Here is a 12797-nt window from a genome sequence, read left to right on the forward strand (position 1 = left end):
GCCTATCATTACTCTTAAGGGTTCTGCCATTTACTGTGTATTTCTGATCCGTATTAGACCTTCCAAATGTGAGGTACCTTACCCAGGCCATAAGCCCGTAATCTTGCGCATTCAGCATGGCCAATCCACCCAACCTGCACATCTTTGGAGTGTGGGAGGAAACCGCAGCACCTGGAGGAAACTTGCCCAGACACCTTTAGTTGTGCATGAATTTTTATTCAGCAGAAGGCTTCTTGTCTCTTAGGGATAAACAAGAAGAAGCAATATAGTAAGTTTAATCTTGAGTCTGAAAACAACACACCAAGCTGCAGCAGAAGATGTGATTGTGCGGGTCCGATATTTCCCAGGTTAGGTGGATTGGCCATGCTAAATTGCCCCTTAGTGTCCAAAGATGTGCAGGTTAGGTGGATTGGCCATGCTAAATTGCCCCTTAGTGTCCAAAGATGTGCAGGTTAGGTGGATTGGCTATTGGAAATGCTTGAGTTGGCCAAGCTGAGTTGCTCCTCAAGAAGCCGGTGCCGACTCGATGGGCCAAATGGCCTCCTTCTGCACTGTCCAGATTCTGTGAATGACCGAGACACAATTGTGAGAAAATTAACATCCTTTCCAATTGCAAATCAAAGATAGATAAGATTGCTTTTTGGAGGTGGGGGAGGGAGGGAAAGGGGGGTGGTGTGGGGAAGGAGGAGGGAAGGGTGGTGGGGGATTTAGGGTCTTTGTCCCAGGGGTGATGGTGGGGGGGGCGGGATTTAGGGTATTTGTCCTGGGGGGTTGGGGGGGAACGGGGATTCAGGGTCTTTACCTTGGGGGTGGTGGGAGGGGGGGGATTAGGGTTTTTATTCTGGTGGTGAGGGAAGATTTAGGGTCTTTGCCCCGGAATGGGGAGGGTAGGATTCAGGGTCTTTGTCCCGGGGAAGCGGATTCAGGGCTTTGCCCAGGGGGTTGGGGGGGCTGGATTTATGGTCTTTGTCCTGGGGGGACGGGGTACAGATGTGGGATTCAGGATAGACGGGAAAGTCTTGTTTTCCCCCCGCAGCGGAAGGGTCAACCTCCAGGGGGCCAAGGTTAACGGTGATTGGTGGAAGGGTTAGAGGGACATGAGGGAGATCTCTCTCACCCAGAGGGCGGAGGGCATCTGGAATTCACGGCTTGAGTCCGGGATTGAGGCTAAAAGACACGACTCATTCAGGGGAAAGCCGGCTCTGAACCCATTGTGCTCCAACATCCCAGATTCCAGAGCCAGGCGCTGAAACATGGGATTGAAATGAGCGGCTAGTTTCTGGTGTTTTTCTCATATATGGCTGGCACAGACTGGATGGGCTGAATGGCCTCTTACTGCACCGTGACCTTTTCTGTGGTTTTGGGACTCTCGGGACTGAAGTTCAGGAGAACAAAAGTTCCTCATCCTGACACCAACATCCACAGGACCACGTGAGTTCGGAATTCTAAAAGCGTAAGAACAGAGAAGATAGGATTCTAATACTGTGTACAGTTCTGGTCACCCTATTATACAAAGGATATTACTAAACTAGAAAGTGTGCAGAAAAGATTTACTCGGATGCTACCGGGACTTGATGGATTGAGTTATAAGGAGAGGATGGATAGACTGGAACCTTTTTCTCTGGAGCGTAGGAGGCTGAGGGGTGATCTTATAGAGGTCTATAAAATAACAAGGGGCATAGATCAGCTAGATAGTCAATATCTTTTCCCAAAGGTAGGGGAGTCTAAAACTAGAGGGCAAAGGTTTAAGGTGAGAGGGGAGAGATACAAAAGGGTCCAGAGGGGCAATTTTTTTACACAGAGGGTGGTGAGTGTCTGGAACAAGCTGCCAGAGGTAGTAGTAGAGGCGGGTACAATTTTGTCTTTTAAAAAGCATTTAGACAGTTACATGGGTAAGATGGATATAGAGGGATATGAGCCAAATGTGGGCAATTGGGAGTAGCTTAGGGGTTTAATTAAAAAGGGCGGCATGGACATGTTGGGCCGAAGGGCCTGTTTCCATGCTTAAAGAACATAGGAGCAGGAGGAGGCCATTCGGCCCTTCGAGCCTGCTCCCCCATTCATCACCATCATGGCTGATCATCCAACTCAATAGCCTCATCCTGCTTTCCCCCCATAACCTTTGATCCCATTCCCCCCAAGTGCTATATCCAGCCGCCTCTTGAATACATTCAATGTTTTGGCATCATCTACATCCTGTGGCATCTCTGGGGTCAGTGTAAAAGGAGATGGATTTGAATAAAGGGCCTCTTTAAAATCCTGAAATTGCCCTGCGGCAAAGGAGCGTTCCAGGGTCGATGTGTGTGTGTGTGCGTGTGTGTCCACCACCCCACCCCAGCCAAGACCAGCTGCTGCATCAAAACCAGATCTCCAACTGTGGAAGGTTTGGGTTGGTTCATTGTACCCAGTTTGTACTCAGGCTAAGATCACAGATCATTCTGGAAGTGGCCTCCAGAGATGCTGCCTTGATAAGTTGGGGGCCTTAATGCCAGCGTGTTCTTAGACAAGCAAAGCCCCCTGGGATTCCCAGCCTGCAATGCGGTAGCTCAAGGCGAGAGAGCTGCCAATATTTCGTGAAGTAAGAAGTCTCACAACACCAGGTTAAAGTCCAACAGGTTCATTTGGTAGCAAAAACCGTTAACGTTCGGACCGCTGCCCCTTCATCCGGACCGCTGCCCCTTCGTCAGGTAAGTGGAAGTTCCGTTCTGTGTCTGTGGGAGTTCTGTGTCACAGAACGCCCACTTACCTGACGAAGGGGCAGCGCTCCGAAAGCTAGTGGCGTTTGCTACCAAATAAACCTGTTGGACTTTAACCTGGTGTTGTGAGACTTCTTACTGTGTTTACCCCAGTCCAACGCCGGCATCTCCACATCAATATTTCTTGAACCCAGCAGCGAGTTTCTTTCGAAGAAGGAAAAAGGGGCTTTGAGTCTATATTGGGTGGGTTACCCAATCATTCTCCAACTGCTGGCTTAACCAATCATTGTGCAATGATGTAAAAAGCAGAAGTTTCTGACGAAACATGATGTCAAACTCTAAAGATAAAGACTGGTGAACTTGGGAAATATCGGACCCACACAATCACACCTTCTGCTGCAGCTTGGTGTGTTGTTTTCAGACTCAAGATTAAACTTACTATATTGCTTCTTCTTGTTTATCCCCTAAGAGACAAGAAGCCTTCTGCTAAATAAAAATTCATGCACAACTAAAGGTGTCTGGGCAAGTTTCCTCCAGGTGCTGCGGTTTCATCCCACACTCCAAAGATGTGCAGGTTAGGTGGATCCACCGAACCTGCACATCTTTGGACACTAAGGGGCAATTTAGCATGGCCAATCCCCCTAACCTGCACATCTTTGGACACCAAGGGACAATTTAGCATGGCCAATCCCCCTAACCTGCACATCTTTGGACACCAAGGGACAATTTAGCATGGCCAATCCCCCTAACCTGCACATCTTTGGACACTAAGGGGCAATTTAGCACAGCCAATCCCCCTAACCTGCACATCTTTGGACACTAAGGGGCAATTTAGCGTGGCCAATCCCCCTAACCTGCACATCTTTGGACACTAAGGGGCAATTTAGCATGGCCAATCTCCCTAACCTGCACATCTTTGGACACTAAGGGGCAATTTAGCATGGCCAATCCCCCTAACCTGCACATCTTTGGACACTAAGGGGCAATTTAGCACAGCCAATCCCCCTAACCTGCACATCTTTGGACACTAAGGAGCAATTTAGCACGGCCGATCCCCCTAACCTGCACATCTTTGGACACTAAGGGGCAATTTAGCATGGCCAATCCCCCTAACCTGCACATCTTTGGACACTAAGGGGCAATTTAGCATGGCCAATCCCCCTAACCTGCACATCTTTGGACACTAAGGGGCAATTTAGCATGGCCAATCTCCCTAACCTGCACATCTTTGGACACTAAGGGGCAAGTTAGCATGGCCCATCCCCCTAACCTGCACATCTTTGGACACTAAGGGGCAATTTAGCATGGCCAATCTCCCTAACCTGCACATCTTTGGACACTAAGGGGCAATTTAGCATGGCCAATCAACCTAACCTATACATCTTTGGACCGTCGAAGGAAACCGGAGCACCCGGAGGAAACCTACGCAGACACGGGGAGAATGTGCAGACTCCACACAGACAGTGACCCAAGGCTGGGAATTGAACCCGGGTCCCTGGCGCTGAGAGGCAGGTGCTAAACATTGTTCCAGCGTTGCCGCTCTTAAAGTGTTTGTTTGAATTTGTTTTTGTAGCACGAAGAAAGTGTGAGTATCAATACCCCATCTTGGAGGAACACTGGGTTAACGAGATACAAAGCAGACAAGAAGCCTATCAGTGAGTACCCTCAATGAGAACGCGCTGTCAGAATGAAGCAACCCGCTCACACTGGTAAACGTTTCCTGCTGCTTGATTTAGAAACAGGGGCATTATCTCGACACAGATCAGGGTTAAATCCACCATCTGCTGACGGATCACAGCAGTGCAGGACACCTTGTCTCTGTGTGGAGTTTGGACCTCACCTCTTGTACCATGGGTCCAAACACAGATTTCGAAACGTTGCTGCTGACCAGAGTTCTGCGTTGGGAGGTCTGAGGCAGTGTGGCATTCTCATTAACCCCCCTCCTGCGGCTTGAGTTCAAGCTAAGCTCAGTCTGACGGTGTGCTGCACAGTAAATTGAATGAAATCTGCCCCTCCTTACCCTTCAGGGGCAGCAGTTAGTTTGCAGCTGCCAACTCAGCATCCCAAACTGGCCCAAAGCCCAAACGATCCCAAAGCCCAAACTGGCCCAAAGCCCAAACGATCCCAAAGCCCAAACTGGCCCAAAGCCCAAGCTGGCCCAAAGCCCAAACTGGCCCAAAGCCCAAACTGGCCCAAAGCTCAAACTGGCGCAAACGTGTCTGAGGGAGATCACTCGATCTTTTGGTGTGGAAAGTTCAGAAACGTAATGTTCTATGTAACTTGCTAGGGCTGAGTTTTAAAGTAGAAAGACTCTTCGCTCTATCTAACCCCGTGCTGTCCCTGTCCTGGGAGTGTTTGATGGGGGACAGTGTAGAGGGAGCTTTACTCTGTATTTAACCCCGTGCTGTACCTGTCCTGGGAGTGTTTGATGGGGACAGTGTAGAGGGAGCTTTACTCTGTATCTAACCCCGTGCTGTACCTGTCCTGGGAGTGTTTGATGGGGGACAGTGTAGAGGAAGCTTTACTCTGTATCTAACCCCGTGCTGTACCTGTCCTGGGAGTGTTTGATGGGGGACAGTGTAGAGGGAGCTTTACTCTGTATCTAACCCTGTGCTGTACCTGTCCTGGGAGTGTTTGATGGGGGACAGTGTAGAGGGAGCTTTACTCTGTATCTAACCCCGTGCTGTACCTGTCCTGGGAGTGTTTGATGGGGACAGTGTAGAGGGAGCTTTACTCTGTATCTAACCCCGTGCTGTCCCTGTCCTGGGAGTGTTTGATGGGGGACAGTGTAGAGGGAGCTTTACTCTGTATCTAACCCCGTGCTGTACCTGTCCTGGGAGTGTTTCATGGGGGACAGTGTAGAGGGAGCTTTACTCTGTATCTAACCCCGTGCTGTCCCTGTCCTGGGAGTGTTTGATGGGGGACAGTGTAGAGGGAGCTTTACTCTGTATCTAACCCCGTGCTGTCCCTGTCCTGGGAGTGTTTGATGGGGACAGTGTAAAGGGAGCTTTACTCTGTATCTAACCCCGTGCTGTACCTGTCCTGGGAGTGTTTGATGGGGACAGTGTAGAGGGAGCTTTACTCTGTATCTAACCCCGTGCTGTACCTGTCCTGGGAGTGTTTGATGGGGGACAGTGTAGAGGGAGCTTTACTCTGTATCTAACCCCGTGCTGTACCTGCCCTGGGAGTGTTTGATGGGGGACAGTGTAGAGGGAGCTTTACTCTGTATCTAACCCCGTGCTGTACCTGTCCTGGGAGTGTTTGATGGGGGACAGTGTAGAGGGAGCTTTACTCTGTATCTAACCCCGTGCTGTCCCTGTCCTGGGAGTGTTTGATGGGGACAGTGTAGAGGGAGCTTTACTCTGTATCTAACCCCGTGCTGTACCTGTCCTGGGAGTGTTTGATGGGGACAGTGTAGAGGGAGCTTTACTCTGTATCTAACCCCGTGCTGTCCCTGTCCTGGGAGTGTTTGATGGGGGACAGTGTAGAGGGAGCTTTACTCTGTATCTAACCCCGTGCTGTACCTGTCCTGGGAGTGTTTCATGGGGGACAGTGTAGAGGGAGCTTTACTCTGTATCTAACCCCGTGCTGTCCCTGTCCTGGGAGTGTTTGATGGGGGACAGTGTAGAGGGAGCTTTACTCTGTATCTAACCCCGTGCTGTCCCTGTCCTGGGAGTGTTTGATGGGGACAGTGTAAAGGGAGCTTTACTCTGTATCTAACCCCGTGCTGTACCTGTCCTGGGAGTGTTTGATGGGGACAGTGTAGAGGGAGCTTTACTCTGTATCTAACCCCGTGCTGTACCTGTCCTGGGAGTGTTTGATGGGGACAGTGTAGAGGGAGCTTTACTCTGTGTCTAACCCCGTGCTGTACCTGTCCTGGGAGTGTTTGATGGGGGACAGTGTAGAGGGAGCTTTACTCTGTATCTAACCCCGTGCTGTACCTGTCCTGGGAAATGTTATCCCCAGAATAACATTTCCCAACTTGATAAGTCGTGATATTGCACCAAATTTTTGATTGTACAATTGAATATTTGCATTGCTTATTTAAGGAACTCTTGCCTTTCAGGTGGAGCACATTTGTTCCTGGGATTCCCCGAAATATCAAAGCAGAAAGTGCCAGTGACTTACCCAAGGATGCACAATTTACACTTGACAGAAAACTTTACCTTATCTTTGATTTGGATTCAGCGTAAGCATTGCTTAAAAATTAGAAATATGCACAATAGCACTGGAGCAGATGGTGAAGGCATTATCCAATCAATGTTTTAAAGTTTTATTCATTAGTGTCACAAGTAAGGCTTACATTAACACTGCAATGAAGTCAGTGTGAAAATCCCCTAGTCGTCACACTCCGGCACCTGTTTGGGTAACACTGAGGCAGAATTTAGCACGGCCCAATGCACCCTAACCAGCACGTCTTTCGGAGTGTGGGAGGAAACCCACGCAGACACGGGGAGAACGTGCAGAGTCCACACAGACAGTGGCCCAAGCTGGGAATCGAACCCGGGTCCCTGGCGCTGTGTGGCAACAGTGCTAACCACCATGCCACCCCTAGCACAACAACTATAAACCTCAGTTAATTGGCTGAAGGCTAGCATGCACTGAGGAGGCTGAGATGAATCATCTCACTTCTGGCTGAAGATTGCTGTGAATGCTTCAGCTTTATCTTTTGCACTGATGCGCTGGGCTCCTCCATCATTGAGGATGGGGATATTTGTGGAGCCTCCTCCTCCAGTGAGTTGTTTAATTGTCCACCACCATTCACGGTTGGATGTGGCAGGACTGCAGAGCTTAGATCTGATCCGTTGGTTGTGGGATTGCTTAGCTCTGTCCATCACTTGCCCGTCTACTGTTTGTATGCAAGTAATGTTTCACCAGGTTGGCACTTCACATTTGGGTATGCCTGGTGTTGCCCCTAACTTACTGTCTTCATTGACCCCCTGGCTTGATGGAGGTTACTACTGAACAGAAACTGAACTGGACCCAGCCAAATAAATACTGCGGCTACCAGAGCAGGTCAGAGGCTGGGAATCCTGTGGAGAGTAACTCACCTCCTGACTCCCCAAAGCCTGTCCACCATCTACGAGGCACAAGTCAGGAGTGTGATGGAATACTCCCCACTTGCCTGGATGGGAGCGGCTCCAACAACACTCAAGAAGCTCGACACCATCCAGGACAAAGCAGCCCCGCTTGATTGGCCCCCCATCCACAAACACCCACTCCCTCCACCACCGACGCTCAGTAGCAGCGTGTGTACCATCTACAAGATGCACTGCAGCGACTCACCAAGGCTCCTTAGGCAGCACCTTCCAAACCAATGGCCAATGCACCTAACCAGCATGTATTTCAGACTGCCAGCCCCTACATCCATCCCTAATCTCTGTAGCCTCACCAATTCCCTACAACCGTCTCTATCTCTGTAACTTCCTCCAGTCCCTACAACCTTCCCGGGGGGAGGGGGGGTGTGTAGGGTGGTTCTGAGCTCTGAAATAAGCTCGAGCGCAAGTACCACTAAGTATTATCGCCAGACTATTAATCCACAAAAAACTCAGCTAATGTTTCTGGGGGACCCGGGTTCGAATCCCGCCACGGCAGATGGTGGAATTTGAATTCAATAAAAAATATCTGGAATTAAGAATCGACTAATGACCCATTGTCGGAAAAACTCATCTGGTTCACTAATGTCCCTTTAGGGAAGGAAATCTGCCGTCCTTATCCCGGTCTGGCCTACATGTGACTCCAGAACCACAGCCAATGTGGTTGACTCTCAACCGCCCTCCAAGGGCAAGTATCGATGGGCAATAAATACTGCCCAGCCCAGTGACGCCCGTGTCCCAGGAAAGACTTATCTAGATAGCCACATGAACAGACTAGGAATAGAGGGATACAAAAGAATGGTCTAGTTGGGCACATGAGCGGCGCAGGCTTGGAGGGCCGAAGGGCCTGTTCCTGTGCTGTATTGTTCTTTGTTCTTTGATGGAAAAATACTTCCCTCCACCTCTCCGTTTCATTCTCCTTCTCTAAGATGTTCTTAAACCTCTGTGTTTGATTGATTATTGTTCAGCGTCATTGTGTATGTGTCTGAATATTAAAATGAGGATTGGTAATGCTGCTGTGAGACGTTCAGTTGAAACCTGTGTCGATGGGAGTTCAGGATGATTCCCTGTGCAGCTCTGTCACCTCCCAGTTCATTTTTTTATTTGATTTATTATTGTCACATGTACTGGGACACAGTGAAAAGTATTGTTTCTTGCGCGCTATACAGACAAAGCATACTGTTCATAGAGAAGGAAAGGAGCGGGTGCAGAATGTAGTGTTACAGTCACAGCTAGGGGTGTAGAGAAAGATCAACTTAATGCGAGGTCGGTCCATTCAAAAGCCTGACGGCAGCAGGGAAGAAGCTGTTCTTGAGTCGGTCGGTACGTGACCTCAGACTTTGTATCTTTTTCCCGATGGAAGAAGGTGGAAGAGAGAATGTCCGGGGTGCGTGGGGTCCTTAATTATGCTGGCTGCTTTTCCCCGAGGCAGCGGGAAGTGTAGACGGAGTCAATGGATGGGAGGTTGGTTTGCGTGATGGATTGGGCTACATTCACGACCCTTTGTAGTTCCTTGCGGTCTTGGGCAGAGCAGGAGCCCAGACCAAGCTGTGATACAACCAGAAAGAATGCTTTCTATGGGGCATCTGTAAAAGTTGGTGAGAGTCGTAGCGGACATGCCGAATTTCCTTAGTCTCCTGAGAAAGTAGAGGCGTCGGTGGGGCTTTCGTAACTATAGTGTCGGTGACTGGGATTCCTGACACAGTCACTTCCTGCATTTATTACATTTAAACTGACCACTGTATTATCAACACAGGTTTCTGGATCTGGGCATGAACTCACTGAAGGATTCTCAGAAAATGTGGAATAATCTGGAAGAAGTGCAGAAATCCGTGGATTTGAGCAAAGTCCCGGTTGCAGGTAATTCTGAACATGGTCCAACACTGTGCTGGTATTTCCCAGATACAGTACGGAGCCTCACAGCACCAGATTAAAGTCCGACAGGTTTATTTGGAATCATGAGCTTTCGGAGCGCTGCTCCTTCCTCAGGTGAGACTTTGATAAAGAGCAGGGTTTGCCAATGACTGCAGGACACAGAAGCCACACAAAGCTGGAGGGTCTAACGTCCCACCCTTGACCAGCCGTGATTGAGCTGTCTGCAGGTTTGGTGCCACTGTTGTTCCGGAATGGGCAGATTGTGGGTCCGAATTCCAGCCACAGATCTGGGCACATTAAACTGGAGCACTGATGACATCTTTGATATTAAAGCGAGATCCCTCACACCTGGGGTTAAAGATTCTGTGGCATTCTTTGGAATTCAAACAAATCAAAATCCAGACCCATTATTCATCTCTGAACTGTCAGTACTGAAATGTGTGATTAATTATTTCATCGCTCTGTGTGCGTCTCTGTGTGTGTGTCTCTGTGTGTACGTGTGTGAGTGCGTGTCTGTGTATGTGTGAGCGCATGTGTATGTGAGCGTGCATCTCTGTGTGTGTGTCTCTCTGTGTGTTGGGCGTGTGTTATCCTGATGGAACACAGACAGCCCCATTCTTCCAGTGCTACCCCTGTGAAAGATTCCCCCCCTCTCCCTGCCCCGTTTCCTCCCCAAGTGTTTATCCAGTTACTCTTTTGAAAGTTCCTGTTGAATCTGCTCCCTGGATGAGCTCTGGTTTCAGACGGGAAGCTTTGGAACGGTGCGATGTAAATGGTCTCTCCAAGTTGTTCAATAAACCCGGAACGGGCCGGAGAGTCCAGGCGAGCCAATCCCACATCCTGGCAAACCGCCAATCAGCTTGGCTGCAACATGGGAGAAAAATCCCCTCCTCCGCTCTCTGTTCTTGATTCTTGTTCATTTCATTGAATCACAGAATCCCTAAAATGCAGAAGAGACCATTTGGCCCATCAGGTCTGCACTGACTCTCCGGCAGAGTAGCTTCTACAGGCCCTCTCCCTCACCCTCATTCCCGTAACCCCACACATTTCCCATGGCCAATCCACCTAACCTACGCATCCTTGGACACTAAGGGCCAATTTAGCACGGCCAATCCACCTAACCAGCGCGTCTTTGCACTGTGGGCAGATGTTAGTGAGTTTTCACTCATCCTGAATGCTCGTGGGAAGCTGGGCGTGAGACACCTTCTGGAACCTTCTGTCAACATGATAACTGACAGTTTGGCAGAATATAAGCAGAATGTTTTTTGAGGTATTGTGTCTTCCAGATCTTTCAGACCTGTTTGCTTAGGTCTGCCCCACCCTTTCTCACAAACCTCCTGGAATCCAGTTACAACCTTTGCATGAGTGGGCGTCACGGTGGCACAGTGGTTAGCACTGCTGCTTCACAGCTCCAGGGACCCGGGTTCGATTCCCGGCTCGGGTCGCTGTCTGTGTGGAGTTTGCACATTCTCCTCGTGTTTGCGTGGGTTTCCTCCGGGTGCTCCGGTTTCCTCCCACAGTCCAAAGATGTGCGGGTTAGGTTGATTGGCCAGGTTAAAAATTGCCCCTTAGAGTCCTGGGATGCATAGGTTAGAGGGATTAGCGGGTAAATATGTGGGGGTAGGGTCTGGGTGGGATTGTGGTCGGTGCAGACTCGATGGGCCGAATGGCCTCCTTCTGCACTGTAGGGTTTCTATGATTCTATGAGTGCAAATTGTCTCTTGTTCCTGTCAGCTGTCAAAGTAACCTCCCGAAAAACCGGTGCAGTTTGCAAACATCTACCTTGTTACAACGGCAGCAGCCAGAGCTTTGATTTGGGAGGATATTGGCTTAAGCTTATTTTTAAAATATATTTACGGGATGTGGGCATCTCTGGCTAGACCAGCATCTACTGCCCCTGGAGAAGGTAGTGGGTGAGCTGCTGCCATCTTGAACCCGCTGCAGTCCCGTCTGGTGTAGGTACACCCACAGCGCTGTTAGGGAGGGAGTTCCAGGATTTTGACCCAGTGACAGTGAAGGAACAGCCGATATATTTCCCAGTCAGGATGGTGAGTGCCTTGGAAGGGAACCTCCAGGGAGTTACAGAGATAGAGAGGGCGTGTGGGGGCTGGAGGAGGTTACAGAGATAGGGAGGGGTGTAGGGGGCTGGAGGAGGTTACAGAGATAGGGAGGGGTGTACGGTCTGGAGGTGGTTACAGAGATAGGGAGGGGTGTAGGGGGCTGGAGGAGGTTACAGAGATAGGGAGGGCGTGTCGGGGCTGGAGGTGGTTACAGAGATAGGGAGGGGGAGTAGGGGGCTGGAGGAGGTTACAGAGATAGGGAGAGGGTGTAGGGGGCTGGAGGAGGTTACAGAGATAGGGAGGGGGTGTAGGGCCTGGAGGAGGTTACAGAGATAGGGAGAGGGTGCAGTGGCTGGAGGAGGTTACAGAGATAGGGAGGGGGTGTAGGGCCTGGAGGAGGTTACAGAGATAGGGAGTGGGTGCAGTGGCTGGAGGAGGTTACAGAGATAGGGAGGGGTGTAGGGGGCTGGAGGAGGTTACAGAGATAGGGAGGGGTGTAGGGGGCTGGAGGTGGTTACAGAGATAGGGAGGGGTGTAGGGTCTGGAGGTGGTTACAGAGATAGGGAGGGGTGTAGGGGGCTGGAGGTGGTTACAGAGATAGGGAGGGGTGTAGGGGGCTGGAGGTGGTTACAGAGATAGGGAGGGGTGTAGGGTCTGGAGGTAGTTACAGAGATAGGGAGGAGTGTAGGGGGCTGGAGGAGGTTACAGAGATAGGGAGGGGTGTAGGGGGCTGGAGGAGGTTACAGAGATAGGGAGGGGTGTAGGGGGCTGGAGGAGGTTACAGAGATAGGGAGGGGGTGCAGTGGCTGGAGGAGGTTACAGAGATAGGGAGGGGTGTAGGGGGCTGGAGGAGGTTACAGAGATAGGGAGGGGGTGCGTGTCTGTGTGTGTGAGTGCGTGTGTGTGTGTGTGTGAGTGCGTCTCTGTGTGTGAGTGCGTCTCTGTGTGTGCGTCTCTGTGTGTGTGTGTGAGTGCGTGTCTGTGTGTGTGTGAGTGCGTGTCTGTGTGTGTGTGTGTGTGTGTGTGTCTCTCTGTGTGTTGGGCGTGTGTTATCCTGATGGAACACAGAC

The 12797-nt window shown here is 50.4% G+C and overlaps 1 protein-coding gene across 2 annotated transcripts in view; it reads left to right on the forward strand.

Moving 5' to 3' along the window:
* Positions 1 to 12797, forward strand: part of LOC144481747 (polyunsaturated fatty acid lipoxygenase ALOX15B-like) — a 132132-nt gene that overhangs the window by 61401 nt on the left and 57934 nt on the right. For both annotated transcript variants that reach the window (XM_078200895.1, XM_078200894.1), the window contains exons 3-5: positions 4270 to 4351; positions 6763 to 6885; positions 9549 to 9652. In XM_078200895.1, coding sequence (XP_078057021.1) covers positions 4270 to 4351; positions 6763 to 6885; positions 9549 to 9652 — 309 coding nt within the window. The remainder of the gene's footprint in view (positions 1 to 4269; positions 4352 to 6762; positions 6886 to 9548; positions 9653 to 12797) is intronic.

This window comes from Mustelus asterias, chromosome 31, assembly GCF_964213995.1.
Source record: "Mustelus asterias chromosome 31, sMusAst1.hap1.1, whole genome shotgun sequence".
Lineage (NCBI taxonomy): Eukaryota > Metazoa > Chordata > Chondrichthyes > Carcharhiniformes > Triakidae > Mustelus > Mustelus asterias.